At 38.0% G+C, this 23,881-nt stretch overlaps 1 protein-coding gene across 50 annotated transcripts in view; it reads left to right on the forward strand.

Moving 5' to 3' along the window:
• SLMAP (sarcolemma associated protein) overlaps nucleotides 1–23,881 on the forward strand; it is an 87,260-nt gene that overhangs the window by 15,522 nt on the left and 47,857 nt on the right. For 28 of the 50 annotated variants that reach the window (XM_083727134.1, XM_083727115.1, XM_083727160.1 and 25 more), the window contains exon 3: nucleotides 22,673–22,820. In XM_083727134.1, the coding sequence (XP_083583260.1) occupies nucleotides 22,673–22,820 (148 nt within the window). Of the gene's footprint in view, nucleotides 1–22,672; nucleotides 22,827–23,881 lie in introns of all 50 variants that reach the window. The other 22 variants (XM_083727153.1, XM_083727135.1, XM_083727144.1 and 19 more) reach the window with 1 other exon arrangement.

Below are 23,881 nucleotides of genomic sequence, written 5' to 3' on the forward strand. Positions count from 1 at the left end.
TAAAGATTCATAGTTCTGTTTCTGTTGAGGATGGAAATATATTGATCATTATAACTGGTATTCTTGGAATTATAATGGGACCTTGAGGTCTAACCGAAAATACTGTATTTACTCAAGTCTAATGTGCCATCGAATCTAATGTGCACTTCAATTTTCAGAACCATGAAAGTATTTGCTGGCGAATGTAAATGTGCCTTCGAATCTAATGTGCACCTTAATTTTCACAACGTAATTTGGCCAAAAAAGGTGAGCATTAGAATCGAGTAAATACAATATTAATTTACACCCTTTTGTGTCCTGCTTTTCCTTGAAGGAGTTGAGGGCAGCATATATGGAATTAGATATTATTTTTAAAACAACTATGTAGGATTGTGTAGGTTTCAGGCCATAAATGATTTGACCAAGGCTGCACAGCAGACTTTGTGGCTGATCAGATATTGATTCTCCCATGATCAATTGGGGCATCTCATTGTTTGGCTGGTATCCTCTCAGCTTTTTTAGAGGTCTTAATGCCTATTTATTATCTCATGATGCAGCATAGTTTTAAAGCCATAGTTGTCGAACAGTTTTGCTTTCCAATCCCATCCAATTCACTCCAATGCCCTCTGCCATCCTAGACGGAAACAGACTCTGTATATGTGGGCAAGTGCAGGCGGAAGACATCTTGCACTATTTACTATGTTGCCCACTATACATGGGACCCAGGAGGCAATTTCTCACCACCCATACATGAAAGATGTCTCCCCTGGCAGAGAAGTTCCTATGGTTTCTTAGTGATGTAAACACTTCAGTGACTCTTCAGTCACTTCAGTCGCCCTTTTTGCTTTGGTGGCCAAAAAGATCAGAAAGAAGACCCAGTGAACTGCAAGGGAGCCACAGATACCTAAATAGAGACCATTGCTTGTGGTGCAACACCCCTTTTGCTTGTATTTATTTTTTATTCAGATTTGTCATGACCAATGGATAGTACAATAAAGTTATTTGGATCGGACTGCACTTCTTGAATTTGAATGCCAATTTTTCCAATCTCCTGTCTCAGCTTAGCTTTTCCAAGACAATTTTGACACTGCATATTGTCAGTTTGTTGCCTGTGTTATTTTTGTGGTGTCTTTGCTTCTACAGTGGTACCTCGAGTTACATACACTTCAGGTTACATACGCTTCAGGCTACACACTCCACTAAGCCAGAAATAGTGCTTCAGGTTAAGAACTTTACTTCAGGATGGGAACAGAAATCATGCTCTTGCGTCACGGGCGGCAGCAGGAGGCCCCATTAGCTAAAGTGGTGCTTCAGGTTAAGAACAGTTTCAGGTTAAGTACAGACCTCCGGAACGAATTAAGTACTTAACCTGAGGTACCACTGTATAGAAATGCTTCCTCGTGGTCAGCTTCCTGTATCTCAATTACAGTGTTTGAAAGCGTCAATCACACTGTCATCTGGATTTGTGGTGGGTACATCTCTCACCTATGTAAATAGCTTTGATGGAAATCATACAAGAAATCCACGTGATTTAAACTTTTACATATTACCAGTGGCTAGTTTTAGATATAACACTAAAACATGGTTTATTTAGATTGCTCTGTCTGGCTAGTTTGCATGTCTGAATGTTCCCCAGCTAGCTAGCTATGGCTTTCAGTCTTATAAGTAAGCCTGCAAAGCTTTTTACTAGCCATGCTGGCTGCCGAAAAATGGAAGGCCAGGTAAACGTCAGGATATGTTGTGCCTCCAGGAGACTTCACTTGGATCTTTATTTGCAAAGGCTCACTTCTCTAAAGTCTGAGAATCTCTTGCTTACACAATTGTAATTGAAGGGAGTTGTTGCACATACTTGGTTGCACAGCGTTTAAAAAACCCGCACCATCACTTCCTCATTTTAACTCAACGCTTGCTAAACACCTAACAAGTTTAGGTGCGTAAGTAGCAGAGTTCCATCTTCATATGGAAAATTTTGAGAGTTCAGACTTCATTGTTGAGGTAAAGTCTTTTTTTGAAAAGCATTTAAGAACATTTGTCTGCAAAAAATTAAGTAGGAAATGTGTGTGTTTGTGGTGTGTGTGGTGCAATTTGTTTTTTTTGGGGGGTGTTATCTCAAGCTGTAGAAAAATTGTGTTTCTTAATGAGAAATGTGGTTGACATCACAATTGTATGCATGTTCTGTTTTCTCAGCAGTAAGTCCCACTGTGTGTGTCTAGCTGCTTATTATTATTATTAAATTTGATTGATCACCTTCTAAACCACCATTTCAAGGCGATTTACGTACTATTACTAATATTATATATTTATCCCTGGTGGGACTCAATTAAAATAAACAGTAAAAAAGCAAAAACAACCAGGTAAATGTGCATAGAACATGTCTTTTCTAATTATACTTTCATAATAAGTAACACAAATGCTGGGGCCCAGTTTAAAATTTTATTTAACTTTTCTGTTATGAATTGCATATTGTCTAAGGAAATTGTTTTCAGAAGTACAGTATATGATTTGTTTTTAAACAAAAATGTATCTGATTAGTTTATAACGTTATTGAAAAAGATTTTATGTCTTAAAGTAAACATCAGAAGTACTTCAAAAAAGTAAGTTTAAAATTTAGTATTCAGAATGAGTCAAGAGTTACAAAATGCTTTTGCTCCATCTAAAAATAAGTTGTACTTGTGCTATAATTCCTTAGCTGTCTCTGCTTTGGTGACAGGTATAATTTGCATACATTATGATTGAGAATTTGCTTGAAATCTGAATAACTTTTAAAGAGCACTAGCATGAACTAGTGAAAAAAAATGGAAGAGATGATTCCAATTTATCCATTTTCGGGGGGAGGAATGAGAGAACAAATTGGTTATTGAATTAGGGATATTAGGTATTATCTAACACTGTAGTTCTGCTGGCTCAGTAGACTTCTCTGCATACAACAGAGCTTCTTCTTCTCCTGTTCCCTCCAGGCCCTTGTACACCCTCAAAATCTGCTTTAGAGGGTTGGGGGATCCCAAGATTTGATTTTTGGGACATGCAGGGGAGGAAATAAAAGTCCCATTCCACCAGCAGAGGATTGGATGCAATCCATTGCATAGTTGATTATCACTCTCATTAATAAAGATGATGGCCAGTGTTCAACTAATTGCAAACTAAGCCTAGAGGCTGGTATTGCTTGCATATAAATTTATTTTGTATTGCAAATTGTATTTGCCATTTTGGCTTTGTTCTTTCTGGAGCTTTAGATAAGAATAATGTGATTAGTGCCTGCAACACAATGCATAGCTTTGCCAATTCCTGAGGCTTACAAATAATTTTATTATTTGTACCCCCAAAATACTATTTAACAACCATGAGAGCTATATCCAATGACTGGCAATTTTTATTTTATTTTAGAAGGTAAATCTAAATTCTAGATTTTCTTCAAAGATGTGTTTTTCGTTGTTCAAAACCTGCTGAAAAATTGCCTTGCAACTTTTAAGAGAATTCATATCTGATTGAAGACCCTGGCTAGTAATTTCATTATTTATAAAGAATTTCAGCCATTCAGGAATGAGCAGTCCTGAATCATTTTGATCCGTATTTGTTTGAAGTAATACTTCTCAATGGGATATACTAAGGTGCCTGAGATGCAATGCTAAACTGTGGTTTGACACTCTGTGAATGAGCCCTGTGCTTGCACTTTCCCATTTCTTCTTCCCTGCTGCTCTAGTTTGCCCACATACCAGGATTGTAAACCTGCAGCTTGTGAACTACCTTTGCAGGCAAACTATGGTTTGTATATACCAGGTGTGCCCAAACTTTTTTCCAAGAGGGCCAGATTTGATGAAGTGAACATGCATGAGGGCTGATTGAAGTTGTTGAATTTTGGAGGGGATTTCCCCCCAGAGTTGTTGACCTTTGGGGGCCAGATTGGGACTTTGGACATGCCTGGTGTATACCATATACAAACCATATTCCTGGTTCAGTTGTAATGGAAAACTGTAGTGTTCCTTCTAATTCAGAAGTGAATTGAGAGCATGAAGTGTGTAAGCACAGGTTTCATCTATGTAATAAGTCTAAACCAACAATGAATAATTCTGTGCATTGTTAATAAAATCAGTATCATCAGTGATCCCATTAGTGTTTGAAGCACTAAATGACAAGCACAAGTATCAGAAGGCCATTGCCTTCTGACCACACCCTCTTCTGTTTGAAGATGGTAGTTTCACTGCTTTTGAAGGTTTTGGGGGTGGCACCCCAGAAGAGAGCATTCTCTGCTGCAACCTCTGAGCTGTGGAAGTTCTTTTTCACAGAGGTGTGCCTGGCACTTGTGTTATGTAGTTTTCATTATCTAGTGAACACATTATCTAGTGTACACACCTCTCTACCCTAGCCTCTGAGATCTGAGATATACATTTTAGGAGTTTGTCTGTTCAGTTGATTGTAACTTGGTAAGGGATAGATAAGAAAAATAATAATAAACATAATAATAAAATGGACATGGGAGAGTGGTGATTATTCAAATTTCTATCAGCCCTTTCCAGCAGGAATGATGGGAACTGTAGTAACCTTGTTTTAAAAAATACATTACTATACAGTATTTCTTCATGATCTGATATCTTTTTGGGCAGTGTTTGAAAACTTCCTTGCTATAAATTTTGATTGACTGCTTAAATAGGTGTAGTTGCATGAACCTGCAATACATCCATGTAAGAGGTCAATGAATCGTTTAAGGCGACTATGTACTAAATGATAAAATAATTTTAAAAATCAATTTTAAGTATCTAAGAAATGTAGTTTTTCTTTGCTTTCAATCATATTGGCCTAAGGTTTTCCTTTTCTTTAATGAATATAAAAAATAGCCTTTGCTTTAATGAATAAACATTGAATTAGTCCAATTCTCCCCACTGAGTGAATTAGCCCCAGGCACTAAGATTCAGAGATGTTTCCTGTTGAACTTCTCTGAACCTTTGACTCATGGTGGGTGCAGCATTTCGTGCAAATGTCCAAATATCTTCAAATTACTCCCACAAAATTAAACTTGAAAATCTGCAGAGTTAATTTTATTTGATGTGCTGTAGCACCAGATTATACAGTATGTGTTGCATCTAACTAAATTCTACTGCTGAAATTAATGCATCTAAGTTAGTCGTGTCCATTAATTTCAGTGAGTCTGCTCGTGAGTATGACTAACACTGGATGCAACCCACAAGTGTAATTTGAAAGATCTATGGGCAGAGCTGGTCAAAGGTTAGTTTCTATGGAGTCCCACTGAGAATGACAGAACTATGGCATTAGAATGTTTAAAACAGTGTTTAAAACAAAATAACTAAATCATGTGTCTGGATAGGCTTGCTGAAAGAGAAACATCTAAAAGTAACAGATATGCAAGAAGTAAACCACCAACCATACTACAAGGTATAAAACATTACAGAAGGACCAGGAAAATAGGAAAGTTTTTAAATTTAATGCTGGAAACACAATATGGACACTACAAAGCTTTCTAGGGAGAGCATTCCATAACCAGGAAGGCAGCCTTCTCTCATGGTCATACTCTGGAATACTGAATGAAGGAGCATGAGGAAGTGCCTCTGTTGGTAACCTTAATGTATGGGTAGGTGCATTTCTTTAGGTAGTGAAGTTCTAAGAATAGTAGCGGGGTCAAAAAGCAGGTGAAATTACCTGTGGTTCATAATTATGGTAATTTTAGGTAGAACTAACAGATGACTACTTGAATATTTGCAGACGTTTTGAAGTAATGTACATGAAATTGCTCACACATACAGTGAAACTTAACCATTTTTATTACCCATTTATCAAAATGAAAGAGTTGAGCATGTGCTTAAAATTGTCCATAGTAGTAGATTGGATCAAAGAAGTGCTGACATTGCCAGAAGTATATCCATTCAGCCTGTGTGATCACGACATAAGGTAGAACTGACTGTGGAGATGACAGTATTCTCCAAGTTTGTCACAAAAACAAAAACAAACCAAGGCAGTATGAAGCAAAAAACACAACAAGCAAAAGCAAGATAAAGCATAATGGAATGTAGTTGATTTTGTCCAGACTCTGGGTGACTGTTGTGAATACAGGATTCCTTTATGTATACCATGAAACAATTCATATAAATGAACAAAACCCCTATTTTTATCACCTTAGAAAATTTTCTTTATGTTCTAACATCTCTAAATCTTATAAAAAAAATATAAAAGAATGACGGGAGGAATTCACTCTAGTGCTAAGCAGATTGCTCCATCTGTGTCTGAGCCACCTTTGGGGGAGGCAGGGGTGGAACGCAGAAGGAAGAGAGGGTATCGTTAGTTGAATCCTTCCTACTAGCTTGCATTGTTAGTGGAGCAAGAAGAAAAAAGATTGTCTTTCTAATTTTAGAAGATATGAGGATGATGTGATTATTATTTTTTTGGTCTAGAGCAACTGTAATGAATTTGAAGCACTTACGTAAGCATGTGAAATATAGATTATAAGGAAACTGTTCTAAGGAGATGTAGGATTTGTGTAAGGTGGCCCAACAGACTGGGATCAGGAATTGACTACAAGGACAATTCAGTTTATGAGCTGAATGTGCCTGCAGAGATATTATTTAAAATTTCCTTATGTTCTGTCAAAATTCTATCAAACTAGAGGCTGTGGCACCAAGGGTATGTACCATCATACAAAGTGGATACAGTAGCAGGACACTTTGTGTGAGAGAGAAAGAAATAAAGAGAGGAAATATGAAGCAAAATAAATGAAGAATGTGACATTTTTAAGAGAGAAGTGTTTACTGAACCGGCTAAACATAAAGCTACTTATTTTAAGAAGGCTAGGGATGGCATTAACAGATTACGTACTGAGCTATGTAAGGCACAAGCAAATGAGATGCTGCAATGTATATTTGGTACCTAAAGGCAAATCAATATTAACAAAGACTCGGCTGTTTCATTTAATAAATCTGTTAGGTTATTCTTTAGATAATGGGCATCCATCCTATCCACCCCCACCTCCCCCCAAAAATATTGTATTCTTGGGCTCTTGCTTGGATTCATTGTGCATCACACATCCATATGGGTAGTTGAAACAGATAAGCAGCAATATTGCAACTTTTTAGGAAAGGTTTTCCACAAGACAAGGGCGGATATCCTTTCAGCTTCATGTGCTTGATGACATTGTGGTGGTTTAGGCTTCATGACAGTGGTATTTTGATTATCCTCTGTATCACGAATGTCCCATAATAGTCTTTGTATTAAATTAGGAGCTAAAACAAAGTAAGTTGCTTGCCATGCATCCTTCACTGCATCCAGATTTGTCTACGTATAGTAAAGCTGTAGTGAAGCAGGGTAACAATACAAGTGTTTTTAAGACCTGTACTGTATGTGATAAAAGTTAGTTACTGCCATTCTATTTTTAAGTTTATTTCTTGGTCACACGTACAACAAATTTTCAAGGGGAAAAATCTTCAATGTAACAGCTATAAATACAGTGAGAAAATGTCTATAGCAGGCCTAGATAAAAGCATTTAGTTATTTCTGTGTATCTGAAGAAGTGTGCATGCACACGAAAGCTCATACCAAGAACTAACTTAGTTGGTCTATAAGGTGCTACTGGAAGGAATTTTTTTTGTTTTGAGCATTTAGTTAGTTATAGACATCTGTTGCTTTCACTTTTCAGGGAACAAAGGACAGTTTTTAATGTTCTACAAAGGAGAACCAGTAGCTGACATAAGACTTTCCTTGGTTATTAAATAGATAGGCAAACTCGGCCTTCTAGATGTTTTGGGACTACAACTCCCATCATCCCTAGCTAACAGGACCCGTGGTCAGGGAGTTGTAGTCGTAAAACATCTGGAGGGCCGAGTTTGCCTATGCCTGAGATAGATAAAGCTATATATTATTTATATAGCTGTATAGTATACCAACTAAGAACACATACTCAGCTGTACCTTCCCACTTGGCTTATGCAAGAGACAGAATGAAATAGAACCTAATATAGACTTTTTCACATGTTCAGGATACAAGGGGCTTCATAATGGTTTGGGCTAAGTAATTATTACTGACAATTTCTTATTTCAGCAGGCATTTCATAGTTTTGATTTTTATCTTTTCTGTTTTGTATTTTTTGTGTGTGTGTAAACTGCTTAGAAACTATGATAGTTAAGTTCTATATAAATTGCTATAATAAATAAACACTGTAGGTCAAACTGTGCCACAGCAAGATAGCACCAGTGGGTGGGCTGACAATGAGAAGCATCAGCTGTTTTGTTCCACCTTGGTCTCTTTTACTGCTGTGTCATGCTGAGCTAAGCCAAGGTGTGGCCACTGTGAAGAACTCTGTGTGGGGATTCCCTTGTTTAAGGCAAACTTTTCCCTGAACTTGAACTTCTGATCTTATTGTTTTAACAGTTTTTAAAACTTTTTCATTGTCATGCTTTTTAACTGCCTTGATTCATTGTATATTTTAATTAAGGATGCCTTATTGCTTCATATGTTTTACTTATTTCATAAAATTTATACACTGCTTGATTGTGTATTAAAAACCCAACCCTCAAAGCGGTTCACAAAGAGATAAATTTACAAGACATTAAAACATACAATAATTAAAAATACTAACACACGTTAACATTCACATCAGCATATCTAGACTTCTAAGCATCTAGGCTTGGTGCATATAGAAAGAAAGAAATAAAATTTATTTTAACGTATTTTTAAAATTAGTCTCCTTTATCCTATCAACCAATGGTAGCAAAAAACGAATAATGAGCAGCCAAATCTTTTCCAGTAGTTTTAGATAAAGAGTCATGAATGGGACCTGCAACAAAATATATATCCTTGCCTCCTAGTAGGAGTTCTTGTGTTCAGGGAGTCAGCTAGCTGTGTTCTCGAGAATATTTAAGCAGCAAGGAACTGAAGAAGTCCAATTCTCTGTCCCCTCCCACTTTTCCCTTTTCTTTTTTTAAACACCTTACACAATATTCCTTGGCCCCTGGAGTGTTAAGACATTAGTGGGCTATTTCTTGGTGGGGGTGGGTGGGGATTGCTGCCTTTGGGTTTTAAAACATATATTCTACCTGCATATTTTGAGGTTTAGCTGTACAGTACATGCTGAGGCCTCTCTCTAGTTTCCTAGAGGCTCTGCTTTAGCATCAGTCCTGCTAACACTCAAACTGCCCGAGTTTGCTATTAGAGGGAATGATATCACACACAGATGTATTATTGTAGGAAGAAACTAAGCTTGAAAAAATCAGCACTGAAAAAAAAATGCAAAGTATGCATTCCAAGCTATATAATCTGTTACTAGATCCGATCTCTTAGAGAGAAAGCAATCATATGACCGAATGGAATAAAGATCTAGGCATACGACTGGAAATATCATTGCAGGTTGGCCTCTACAGTATCCCCAACTTTGACTGAAAATAATTATAAATTGACTTCCCTATTACATTTTATTTTTTATTTGTTTAATAGATGTTCATCTTGCTTTACTGTAAACATATAATCAAAGTATATAGTTAACATTTCAACATCAAGAGCAATAATAATCTGCAGCATTCCAGTCTCATAGTAGCATCAGTTAACCAATCCATATGCATCACTTTCTAATAGTCATAAATCTGCTGAAACAGTTTCATGTGCCTATTCAAATGTGGGAATGGAAGGAACCCGACAGACGTCCCCAAGGATGCGCCTGCCAACTGTTTGTCTGATGGTGAAGGGACACAGAGCAAGGCCTCTGAAGCCAAGCTGGTTCACAATGGAGTAAATATCCAGAGATTGGCAGCACATTTTGTGCGAAGGAAAACCTTTTTTTTGCACTTAGTGGAGGTATCCTAGGATACTGCTGGGGAACCTTTTTTGCTGCCGAGGGCTGCATTCACCTGTGGGACCACATTTGGGCAGAACTGGAGGTGGCACAGGGCAAGGCATGGGTGCAACTCTCCTCTTGTTTCAAGATGGCTTGCATGCCATATATGCTTGGTGCTTGCTGTAGCCCCCTTCCAGCCACCCATCTTTCCATTAAGCTCAGTATTATAGTGTGAGGGCTGAGCTTGATTTTGCTTGGCAAGCCTTGCTCTATCCACTGAAGCTGCTACTTGCAACTGGCTTATAAATTCACCTGGCATGAAGGCAGATCTTCAGAAGAGAAAGTTTTGAGATACATAGTTGCAAAAATATGACAAGCTTATTTCCTAAAACTTTTTTTCTTGTCCAGTAGGCTCTTCTGGCCTTGTTTAGTCTTTCTGGTGGTGCATACTGGCCTTCAAATATGATAAGGCTAATCAACCTAATCATGCAACCTTCGGCATTCTTCAAGGCCTACCAGTGCTGTGAGTCACTTCTCTGGAGCAGACAGAAAGAGCTCTCCTTTTTCCTCTCCTTTCTGTACTATATATTTAACCTTTCTCTGATGGTTGTACCATTTTTAGAATAGCTGAGGAAAAGAGGTGATGCCTCATTTAATCTTTGCCTGTTAAATCTTTAAAGTGCTTGAAGTGACCTTTTGAGTTGGGGCACTCTTCTTAAAGCATAAGCGCTCCATCAAAAAAACCCAACATATTAAAGCTGGAATTAATACTGACCATGCTAATATTTGAATGCTCTTTACAATAAAGAAAGACTTAAGCAGGGACTGCTTAAGTTCAGTGAAGCTTGCTATGAAGCACTTTTGAATCAGCTGAGCTAAGGAACCACAAATCATTATTAGCATAAGCCAAGGTTCATAAGTCAACAACAAACCATGGCTCTGTGTTGCATTGTTGCATGTAAACTAGGCAAATGAATTGAGATAATAAAAAATTAACTTGAATTGAGTCAATAACTGGAGCAGAAAATACCAGGCATAATCAAGTGCTTGTTGTAAAAACTGAGTTTAATGTAGAGTACCTACACACACTGTTCTAGTGCTGAAGATGTCTAGAAACTGTTTCTTATTCTTTGGATCCATTCTGAACTAGATGTCACAATGATTTCAAGTGGAGGTCCCTGCAGCACCATCTAGTTATAGCCTGACAGAGTCATTTCAGTTGTTGCATCCTGAGGATAGACCATGGGTAGGCAAACTAAGGCCCGGGGCCCAGATCCGGCCCAATTGCCTTCTAAATCCGGCCCGTGGATGGCCTGGGAATAAGCGTGTTTTTACATGAGTAGAATGTGTGCTTTTATTTAAAATGCATCTCTGGGTTATTTGTGGGGCATAGGAAAAATATAGTTGGGCCCTCCACAAGGTCTGAGGGACAGTGAGCTGCCCCCCCTGCTGAAAAAAAGTTTGCTGACCCCTGCGATAGACCCATGACAAGCACTTCTCTGTGGCAGTTCCCTATTTATGGAATGCTCACTCCAGTGCAGTGTCTCCTTCACTCATTAACATTCAGGATTTTTTTAAAAAAACTTCCCTTTTTACCCATGCATTTGCTGGCTGAAATAGACTGTAACCAGGCACCTTGAAATTACATAGCTGTGAGGATACGAACCCCTTTTAATGTATTTTTAGATGCTCTTTAATTGTTTAAAAATATTTAAAATATGTTTTATTTTTAACTGTACTGTTTTACCACTTGGTGATTTGCTGTTCTAGGTTCCTTTAGTAGAAAGGGCAGGATATAAATTTAATAAAGAGCCATAACAACAGTAAGAATAAGTTCGTAGTCTTTGTTTTTTGCTGCTAAATGGCATATGAAACCTTTTCTGGCAGCCTTGGATCAGTCACATTATGCAGACTTGCTAAAAAAAGTCTTCAGTGCCAAATGATGTAAAAAGTGGCTAGTCAAGTCATCTTATTCAATGGAATTGTGAGTGCAGTGGCCAGCTGCTGCTTAAGCAGTGACACTTTTGCTTTATAACAAAAAGGCACCTGTCTGCATCACCATACTGGTTTGGCACGTTTAGCAGTTTTGGAAGGCTGCGAGGCTGGCAGAGATCCTAGAGGTGTAATATTACAAGGGGAAAACCTAATCGGAACTTTATTGCATAGCTGCTTCACCCTAACATATTGTGTAAATCAGTATATGCGACTTAGTTCACAGCAGTCAAGCATATATATTATTATTTGTTGATGCTAAAGAAAATGTGATAATGCCTTGGCTGTATATTTTGCAAATCACATTTGTTCTCTTCCATGCTTTGCTTCTAGAAAGGCTTGTTACAGGGGAGGTTATCCTCATTTACTAAATTATTTTGCTCTTGCTTATTACATGTGTTATTTGCCCAAGGCAAAAGATCATATTTTCAAGATTGGTAGTAAGTTGCACTTTGCAGTAAAATTGTAATTGCTGTACTTGGAGAAACTGCACTTGGCCCTCCTTCCAATTAATTGCTCATATTCCCAACTGAATGCTCATGTTTCAAAATACAGGATGGAGAGAGATGAAGTGTGCAGTTTTATAACAAATCTTCAGAACCTGTATTGCATAATGCAGTACTCAAATGCAGTGGTACCTCGGGTTAAGTACTTAATTCGTTCCGGAGGTCTGTTCTTAACCTGAAACTGTTCTTAACCTGAAGCACCACTTTAGCTAATGGGGTCTCCCACTGCTGCTGCACCGCTGGAGCACGATTTCTGTGCTATTTCTGTGCCCGAGGTGCTATTTCTGGGTTAGCGGAGTCTGTAACCTGAAGCATATGTAACCTGAAGCGTCTGTAACCCGAGGTACCACTGTATGTTGAATCAGTTACAGCTCTCATCGGCTATAGCCAGTGTGACCAGTGGTCACGGATGATGAGGGTTGTAGTTAAAAGCATCTGGGGGAACCAGGTTGGTTTAGGGCTGATGTAATGGATGATTATAACCATTCACAGTTTTAGTCCAAAATTTGTGAATTATTTTCTTAATAGAACTTAACACTACTCTATGCATAGCTGTATTATATTTAATTTTTAGGAAAAAGACATGCTCAAGGCAGTGGAATGACATGGAATTGCTTTTCAATTGGGGATTTTAAAATGCCCGGCTAGCAGTATGTCCACTTTAAGATGGAATCTTTCAAAGTAGTATTTTACTCTGTCTTACTGGAATTATAGCCACATTTTAGGGTGTGTTTTTTTTAATAAAACAAAAACCTGATGAAGAAAGCTGGTGGATTTTGAAGGTGAAGATGTTTAAAACTGGTATGGAAAAATCTTGAAAGAGCAATTGTGTTGGAACCGTCCAGAATTCATGGCATAAGAATACTTGTCAATTCTTAATGGAGACAACATGACAAACTTTAGGAGGAGAAAAATGTCTAAGTAATAATTTGTAGCTATGGTGACAAATGTCTTGCTGCAAGTCAGCCAGATATATAAAATTACTTGTAAATTAGAACTTTATATCAGTTTTTTCCTTGAAAAATCAGTGACAGGGATAAGAGAATCTGTAAAGTGTACTTTTCAAGTAAAGAAAACTGTGTACTTTACAAGAAGGAAAAAAGACACTACATACTGTTGTTATGACTGGTATATTCAAGTTCTAAGGTTATGTACTGAATGATTGCTGGAAAATACACTAACAATTTTTTCTATGCCCATCCCAATTTAGCACTTTTAAATGCCGTAATTAGCAAAGTAAATCAGTTGACGTGAGATATTAATAACTCTTGATAATTTGTTTGGCTTGTGTGTGTGGATGACAGAGAATGCAAATTGATGATGGGAGCAGGGCAGTAGAGGATTGCTATGGACACTTCCTGTCCTATTGTGTGTTGGAATCAAATCAACCCACAGCAGAAGGAGAGACAGAACTGTAGCCCTGGCCCTCTCCATCAGCTCAGCTGGGATCAGCAGTTTTGACTCCTGTACTCTGAACTCCTTGCATTCCAGCTGGTCATGATCATAACTCTGTAACTAAGAACTAGTCTGTGTGTTTGCTTTTTCATTTCCCCTCTCAATCTCTTTTCCTTTTGTGTTGTGTCTTTTATGCTGTAAGTCTGGGAATAGGGATTGTCTTATCATTGACATTAGTAAGCTGCTCTTGGATAGTTCTTCTCAGTCAGCCAAGATATTTCCCCTGTAATCTTTTCAGGAGTGGAGGTCAGCTGAGCTTCCTCCACCCTTGCGCTGGTCATCAGGGGTTTGAGTTGAGTCCAGGGAAAAAGGTGAATGCAAGAAGAGCCCTGTTGGCAGACCAAAGGCCCATCTTGTCCTGCATCCTATTCTCACAGTGACTAGCCAGATGCCTGTGCAAAGTCTACAAGCAGGCCCTGAGCGTAACAGCACCCGCCAGCTGAGGTTACCGGCAAGTTGTAGTCAGAGACATACTGCCTCAGATACTAGATAGCCTTGTCCTTCATGAATTTGTGTCAACTCCTTTTAAAGCCATCCAAATTGATGGCCATAGTGTGTGTTAAAGTTCTTTTTTCAGTTAGGTAGTCATGTTGGTCTGATGCAGTTAAAATAAATAAATAAATTGTCCAGTAGCACCTTAGAGACCAACTAAGTTTGTTCTGGTTCTAAGCTTTCGTGTACATGCACACTTCTTCAGATACAGAAGTGTGCATGCACATGAAAGCTTAGACCCAGAACAAACTTGGTTGGTCTCTAAGGTGCAACTGGACAATTTTTTTGTGAAGTTATTTTTCTTTGTCCTGAATCACTCAGCATTCAGCTTCATTCAATGGCCCTTGCTTTTAGTATTATGAGAAAGGGTGAAACACTTCTCTATATCCATTTTCTCCATACCTTGCATACTTTTATACACCTCTACTATGTCCCCCATGGTGGGAGAGGTTTGCCAAAGCCTCTGTTCACACAGGAAGAAAGGGGAGGGGGATTTAAGAGTTCCTTGTGTCCTGAGTTGCATGGAAGTGACTAGTGGCCAAAAGCAACAAAGCCCTTCAGTTCTTACTTAATTCAAAAGATGGTCTCTCTTAAAAATTAGCTGCTGATCAAAGCATTGCACCAATTGTTTTCCTCTCTCACATCTATTTTGATGTTTACAATCCGCATCACTAATTTGCAAGCTTGTCACTCTGCATTCCTTACTGCTAAATCAAGAAGTTGTTTAGCAACTGGCTGGCCTTACTTAAGATGAAATTATTTGCTTGTAACAGATGTGGAAACAAATGGTCATGATTGAATGTGGGTGTACACAGGCAAATAACAGTAAATCTAATTACCATTTTTACACATTAGCTTGCTCACCCCAGGCCATGATTCCATACACATTTCCATCTTGGTAGCATTTCTTGGTTGTGTTTTTTTTGTTTTGTTTTGTTAAAAGTGAAGGCTGCTTCTAGTCATAGTTTCATTCCTTATTAAGATTGGCTTCTGAAGCTTTTTTTAAAAACACACCCTGTTCTGTATGTGTTGCATAATGTGGTGCCCTGGTTTATGGGAACATTTCTTTGAGATCTGTTTTCTTTATTTTTTCTTTAAGTATCTTACATTGCATTTATGATTTCATTGCTGTTGAATATGGTTCTGATGAATTAGAATGTGATTCTAGCTCCTCTTCTCCCTGTGCTAAGCAGCTGTTGAGATTCCTGAATGCTAAATGAGTGGTAATCACATGAATAAAAACAAAAAATTCTTTCCAGTAGCACCTTAAAGACCAACTAAGTTAGTTCTAGGTATGAGCTTTCGTGTGCATGCACACTTCTTCAGATACCACAAAAGCTCATACCTAGAACTAACTTAGTTGGTCTTTAAGGTGCTACTGGAAGGAATTTTTTGTTTTGACTATGGCAGACCAACACGGCTACCTATCTGTAACTGAATCACATGAATGCTACTTTTGTTGTTCATTTTTTATAGCAGTTACTTTTTAAGAAAAGTTGTACAATGGAAGTGATGAATGAATTAATATATCAAGAAGGTTTAAAAATATAATCTTTGTGACTTGTGACTAGGCCCGCACTATCAGTCTCATATTATAGATGGAGGCAGGGAGGGTACAAGACTGCTAAGACAATAGTGGGTTCCTTAATTAATGCCACAAAGTGGGTTTCTGGTGAAGGTAAGATTTGAATAGGACAGTGGGGAGGGAAGGAAGATCTCAACATATTCTTAAACTACTACAGCTCTTCAAGTGTTTAAATAAGGAATCCAAGCATTAGGTATGGTTTAGACAAAGTTTCTAAATTATTGTAAGAGTTATATTAGGAAGGAAGGGGAAAACAGAAAATGTGTATCAGGATCTTGTGTGTGTATTGTTTTTTAAAAAGCATGTCAAAAATTTGGGAACAGAGTTACCGGTTCTATGAGAAAAGAAAAGGGCAGAGTTGTGAAATGGTAGATAAGTGGAACTTAAAAAGAAGGTTCAGATAAGAGACAATTGAGCAATGAATTAAGATAAATAAGAGTGAGGACGAGCACTAAGAAAAATGTTTAGGAAAAAAATATTCTGAATGCTAACTGAAGCTGCTGAATAGAGGGAAGGAAAAGTGAAAGAAGAAAGAGGTGAAACATAGTAAAAGACGAAAGCATAGACGTAAAGGTAAAGGACCCCTGGACGGTTAAGTCCAGTCAAAGGCTGCTATGGGGTGTGTTCCTCATCATGTTTCAGGTTGAGGGAGCCGGTGTTTGTCCACAGGCAGCTTTCGCAGTTATGTGGCCAGCATGACTAAACTGCTTCTGGTGCAACTCATCCATGATGGAAACGCTGTGTACCTTTTTGCTGCAGGAGTACCTATTTATCGACTTGCACTGGTATGCTTTCGAACTGCTAGGTTGGCAGAAGCTGGAACAGAGCAACGGGAGCTCACCACCATTGTGTGGATTCAAACCGTTGACCTTCTAATTGGCAAGCCTAAGAGGCATAGTGGTTTACATCACAGCGCCACCCGCGTCATTCAATAGAGACAGACACTTGAAATGCAATCCTGCCCCTTTCTACCCAGAAGTCCCACTATGTTTAAAAAAGACTTTCTCCGAGGACTTCAGATAAAGGACTGCAGCCTAAATGTGGAGAACGGAAGACCATTAAGTTCAATGTTAGTTTCTAGTTGGGTATTTTCCAAAGATATTATAAACTGATGTTCAGGTAGACAATAATATTCTGTGTTGCTGATTAACTTTGAGCATGTTAAGCCTTTAAAAAACAGTGGACTGCCAGGTCACATTGCAAAATACAAGCCATGTTGTAATAAGTCTGCTATGCACTCAAAAAACATCTACTATGTGTCTGCTGCTAACTTATTGAATGAGGGCAGTTTAACGAGCAGAAAATCAGATTCTAATGACCCATTGGATGAGTTTGATTGAGCAAATATGCAGCCTAATTCAGATATGATGCCCCAAGGCCCTTACTGATTAATGGAAAGAGGAATTACCAAAGGCCTCTGTCTACACATGTAGCAGAATGTGGTGATAGGATGGACTGCACTACTTCGCTCTTTGGCGAGGGAGAATTCTGTCTTTGAATGCTCTCCTAAAGTCAAAACTCCTGAAAATTTTGGATCATATGTATTTGCAGGAATTTATTTATTTTGTAGTATGGGGAAGTTTTAAATGTAGCATTCTCACTACTGTACTCAGAAGTTATATAGTCACCTTGCCCTATAACATTCTTTTACATGTAGAGATGCGGTATAATTGAAGACTGTTAATACATAGAATTGGCTGAGAAAATAGAAGGCTGGTTGTATTTAGGAATGAGAAATCATAATAAAACACTGAGATAAAATGTATGTGGTATAAAATCAAGGATTCTAACTCTTCTTCCTTTTTATTTTGAGTCTCATAATACAAGTTGCTTGCCTAAAAGCACCAGTTTATACAATCATTATATGATGATTTTTATTTATTTTGCCACGTAGAGATGTTTTTTAACAGGGTCATCTTTGCAGTTTCTTCATTATTATTTTTAAAGAGAAAACACAGGTTTTCAGAGATTATCTCTTTAATGGATCTCTTCAGTGCTGCTAGAGATCTAAAATGTTCTGCTTCAAGTACAGTGACTTCAGGGGTCCAACTTTTTGTGGCCATCCAGGCTTTCTTCAAGGTATTCAACAGCCTGGGAAATTATATTTACATTAAATTATATTATATTTGTGTTCCTTGCTCCAGGTGTCACAAGATCTTTGTATCTTCAAGATCCACAACTTAGTCACTTGCCCCTGAGGGTAGGGTAGGGAAATTTATACTACCTCTTTCCTCACTGGAATGTTAAGCTCTAGTGATATGGGTGTGTCAGAATAAAACAGAACTAGAAGCCTGTTCCTTTACCAGCACTAGTATAATATTCTCTTGGGTAGAATTAGCATGCTTATTTTAGAATGAAAGTCTGTTTTCAATATTTCATTCTTTTCAGTATAGGTTATTCAACTTTTAGCTTTCATTTGCTGGAAACTAATAAAAATGAGACATACTATAGGTCAGCTGGAATGGAAGGATGAATAATTGTGTTGAAAGTAGAAAACATCTGTGCATCTCCTGAAGTATATTGAATTAGTTCTGTGTCTGATTTAAAGGTACAGATGCATGACCTTTGTGGGTTGAAAACAAATACCAAAATTCTACACAATGGAAACTCAGATATTGTGCCAAGAAAAGCTGATTTTTTTTGACACACAATGCACTGAAAAAGCAATACTTAGGGAGAGGTCTGATCCCACTGGGTCTTACCCATTGGGTGGACAAGTTAAATACAGTTTGCAACTGTAAAGACTACAGATTTTCTATCTGCAGTAACTAATTAGTGGAGAAAATTTTTTAAGAGAAAGTTCTGTATCTTGCCAGGGAGATTAAGAAATTTAAGTCATTTTATTCATTTAGGTTTATTCAGATTTGCAGGAATTGATTTATTTCATCTCATTTTTTCTGTTTTCAATATTTCATTTGACTATTTGTTTTAAACTATTTGTTCTGCTCTGACAAAGAAATGCAGCATTTTGAGTTAGCTTATGTTGTAGTTTACTTGGGCCAGAGTTAACTTCTGTTAGTGTTACATTCATTCTGTTAATCCTTTACTGTACTTTGTGATGGTCTGATGACTAGATATAAATAATCCAATTCTGACGTGCATACATTATGCAAATTAAACTACCGGTAATTTGCATACGTTTGCTGTTCGCGGTTGTGTTGCTTTGCTGAATGTGAAGTGGCTAATCACCTGAAGCTCTGCCTCACACACTTGCAGACATAGCCCAAGGTTTGAACTTCTCCTAAGGTGGGAACTACCAGTGGTGTCAGCAAATATACATTGCCAGACCTCACTTGGCCTGCCAGCACAGAGTGTTTGTGTGTGCTTTCAGCAGAGAGGAGGAACATCTAGCCCATAGACCAATTGCTGCTCTCAGGGCTTCCCAATCTTGCCCTCCAGACTCTTCCCCATCCACCTTTTCCCTGCTGTTGGGCTGTTTTCTATGGGCAATTGAACAACGTTCAGAGAGCTTGGCCCGTCAGATATTGTAGCTCAGCAGTGGGGAAGAGGAAACATGGTTGAGTATGCACGTGGTGCAGTATGAAAACAACAACCCTTTCTAACCTCAAGGAGCTGTTGAGAGAGAAGGAGATCACTCTCTTCCTCCATGAGCAGTTTGTTGTGAGAAAGGGAACCCTTTTCCAGCAAGCAGCATGGAAGCCAAGAGAGCTGAATGTCATGTGTGTGTGCACATACTGGCTCTGTCCACTTTGGGTTTGGCACTGCCTACTGTTGGTATGTTGCTTACACCAAGGGAAGGTGGCCTTGGTGCAGGGCAAGTTTCCCTACCCTTGGCTTACAGGTTTCAAGCAGATCAGGGCATAAAGTTAGGGCAATGTTCCTCAAACTTGGGTCCTTAGCTGATGTTGGACTACAACTCCCAGTATCCCTAGCTAGAAGGACCAGCGGTCAGGGATGATGCAAGTCGTAGTCCAACAACACTGAGTTAGGGTGGGATATCTTTATGTAGAAGCCTGCTAAGACTGATAATATGTTTTTGCACTTTTTGTGTTTTGTGGTTGTAACTATTTTATTTGTTTTATATGCACATATTTTATTGTTGTAACCAGCTCTGAGACCTTGTAGTACAGGGCGGGTAAGAAATCTAATACTGTAAATAAATAAACAACTTCATCAAACATGTTTCAAGCCACATTTAAATAGCAGAAAGGCGGGATAAAAATACATTAGTTTTAAAAAAATCCTAAATAATGAAACTTTCTGTACATCTGAAATTGAGGAGAAAGCTAGACTAGAATACCGGTAGTTCACACTGATGTGCATATGGAGGGGCATATAGCCCTGTGATTCCTCTGCCTGCAGTCGAAGTGTTTCAGTTCAGGAACAGTTACCACCTCATTTGTTTGTGGGAACTAGGCCAAAGTCAGGCAGAATGTGAACAATTTTATGATCAAAGTATTTAACAAATATATTACAGTGTACTGTCCACCTGTGACAGTTCTGCTGAGTGACACTACTGGTGCATCAGGGTGAAAAATAAAGCTATTCATTGCCATTACTTCCACATCACAGGACTCTATGGGTTATTTAGTCAGATTCCACTAGGATTTTCTGCAATTGTATTCAAGATTTCAGCAATCTGGTAAACCAAGGAACCTGGTGTTTCCAAATCAGACGCTAAGAAATCACTATTCCACAATTAGCTTTCGTTCATGCGTTTGTTCATTTTTTCCTTTTTTGGTAAAAATATTTATTCTTCTCTTACGCCCCATAAACACTGGTAGGCTTATGTTCAGAGTACTTGCATTTGAGTAGACTGAGTAGAAGATTAAGACACAAGAGAGGAGCTCAACTAAAACGATGGATGTTTGGCAATAGTTGAATGAAGCTATGGTATAGGCTTGATGTAAAGTGATGGAACCTATCTATATCACTGTTGTTATTGTTTTAAAGAAAACTAGCTGCGTTTGTGTTAGAAATAAGGCTGTTGGTCACTGGTGTAGTGTAATCTAGGAAGAAAGTATAAGCAAACTCTACAAACTGTTCTGTTGAGGTATTTTATTCTTTCCTAATGAAAGGAAGTAAATTTAATTTGCTTGATGTTTCAATTTCCTGTTGGTTCATTTGATACGGCTGCTGTGTATATGCTTGTCTGAAAGGTATTTCCTGTCCTGTGTGTGATGACATGACTAATTTATTGCCATGGGGCGAGATCTAGTTATGGAAGTGTGTGTTGGGAACAAAAACACTGAACGTGAAGAGAGTATGTCAAAGGAGAAGGGTCAGGAGTGGCACTTGAGCAAGTTTTTGTAATGGTCATGTGCCAACCTACTCTAATGCTTGAAAAACTCCTAGTAAAATAATTGTATCGCACACACAAAAAAGTTTAAATCTTTTAGAAATCTAAACCAGTAATCTCTTCAAAATAACTGTATCTGATTGTTGTGCTGACATAGGAGAGTAGCTGTGATTCTCAATTATGCATCCCTAAACACCATTTATTTATATTTAGGGTATTTACATGTATGTCAATAAGTCCATTATTGCAGCTCATAACTTTTTAACAGGCAGTTAAATAAGAAGTTATTTCTTTCACTTGCATGATGCAGCACTTTATGTCAGGTGCGGGGAAACTTTGGCATGCCGGATGTTGCTGAACTACAACTACCATCATCCTTTGCTGTTGGCCATGCTTGGTGGTATGGATGGGAGTTGTAGTTCTGGAACATCTGGGGGACCAAAGGCTCCCCACCTCAGCTTTATGTTATTCATTGTTATGTTTCTTTTAGAAATCTATTCTTGTATTCTCAATCCACTACTGTTTGGGGTATGTAAAAGATTTTCAAAGCGTACTGAAAAGCATCCACTCACCTAGCAACCAGCATATGTAAATATATTTTGGTGTGAAAACATTATTTTATGTGCTGTCTGGAGAATCCCCATAACCTTTACAATTGATGGGAGAGAAAGGAAGGAACTTGTGTTAATAGATTTACTTGGAAACTAAGCAACTAAAGCCACTTCCCCTTGACCTCCATGAAGCCATCACTTTTTATTTAGTTCCTTTTAACTATTTGCCCTAACTTTATCTTACCACACTATGGCACCTTGTATAATGCTAGTATCATCTAAAACACTGTCTTAGTCTTCTCAGCCCCATCCAGAACTCTGCTCCCAGCTCATACCCTCTCTCTTATCTCTCAGGCTATACAATGCGCTTCCTTAAATATCTGCATTGGTTTCCCATACTATTTGCATCCATTCCCCACAGCCTTCCCCAAACTATCTTTTCATGTTTATTTATTGATATATCCCTACATTCCTCCAACTCTACCACTCACAGTCACCCAAGGGTCTTCTGCCCTCTGAAATGATTACATATCCCATTTTTGTCCTTGAACCAGGACGCTCCACCCAGTACATATTGCTATCTCTTTCAAAGCCCACCTTACCCATTAAGCATTTGGCTTTAATGGTTTAGTTGTCACCCCCATTACAACAAAGCTGTCATCCCCAGTTATATGTAACTGTGCTTGCTCACCTTCATCCCATATTACGCTTGTCTTGTACATTCTTCCTTTCATTCCTTGCCTCTCTCTCCCCCTTTTGTTTTTCTACAACTCTCAAAATTAGACTCTAAACCTTTTGAGGAAGCAACTCTTTACATTTGGTTTGCTCTGAAAGCATTCATGGTGCTGTAGTAGTAGTTGTAGTAGTAGTAATAATAATAATAATAATAATAATATACAGTATGTGATAATAGGAATTATTGTTATTATCATTACTTCTTAATGTGTAGTGGGATAATTATGCATATGCTATTTTTATTTACCCATTTGTGGACTGACGATCATTTTAAAATTGGATTTGCCTTTAGTCTTTAATGTAACATTTTTCTTGCAGGTGACTTAAATTTATCTCTTTTTCTTACAGTTCTATCTTCAAGACACTAAGAGTAGCAATGGTACCTTTATAAATAGTCAGAGATTGAGCAGAGGATCTGAGGAAAGCCCACCATGTGAAATTCTGTCTGGTGATATCATTCAGTTTGGCGTAGATGTGACGGAGAACACGCGGAAAGGTAAGGGTACGGATCAATTTCTTTCCTCTGTTTTTAAGTTGAGAATCTCAAGTATGTTCTATCCATAAGCAAGCTTTAAAGAAAAACAAAGCACTTAGTTTAGATTTGGTATTTTACAGTATCTTCTTAAAAGCAGTATCTTCATGCATCCAGGCAGATATACCATCCTGATTGGTATTATGGTGCTGGTGGAGATGCTTTTAACCCTTCCAGCTTTTGTCAGAACCATTTGTGCTGCTGTCTGAATCAAAACTACACCTCCCTTATGAGTGCTGATTAGAAGAACAACACACACAAATGCAAATACACATTTAAGAAACCATGTAGTGTGGCAGCGCCTTTACATACTTATGGTATGTTATTAGTTAGCCCTAATAGTTTTACTGAAGGGGAGCACAGAGGTCCTTTAAATAAAAGAAAAATAAATGAACACCTTCTGTATAAGCATTGGATTTGCTGTTACTTTTCTGCATGTTGCCTATTCCTGTGGTGCCTTTTTTTTGCAAACAGATAATGCTTTTAATTCCAGACGAGTGTCAAAACATTACAGAAATCAGCAACGTCTGAAAAATAAACCGGTGGACTTTCATAATTTTCACATTTTATAAAATGTGATTTAAGGGATGCAGTCTATCAGAAACTTGATATGTTTCCCAATTGTTTTAAAATGAAACCTGTATCTTTTTCATCAGGATGACTGGCTCTTCATGGACGTCTGAACATGTTTTAATCTCAACACTTCTTTTTGTACATTGGGTGTTGTATTTGATGATATTTATCTCTAAATACCCATCTTGTTTGTTTTTCTTAAGTTAGTGCATTGCATGAGAGGGAGAAGTAGAATTCAGTGCCATAGAACTACTATGTGATACTTTATTTACTATTATTTATTTCCTGCCCCTTCTCCAAGATCAACATTTCAATGCAGGCTTCCAGCAGCCACAAGAAATTAGGATGGGAGAATATGATTTGTCCAAGACCACCCAGCATGCTTCATAGCTGAGCCCAGCACTCTATTGGCAATAAACTCACTATTTAACACTTGTTTGTTTGTTTTTAAA

This window comes from Podarcis gaigeae, assembly GCF_964106915.1.
Source record: "Podarcis gaigeae genome assembly, chromosome: 2".
NCBI lineage: Eukaryota > Metazoa > Chordata > Lepidosauria > Squamata > Lacertidae > Podarcis > Podarcis gaigeae.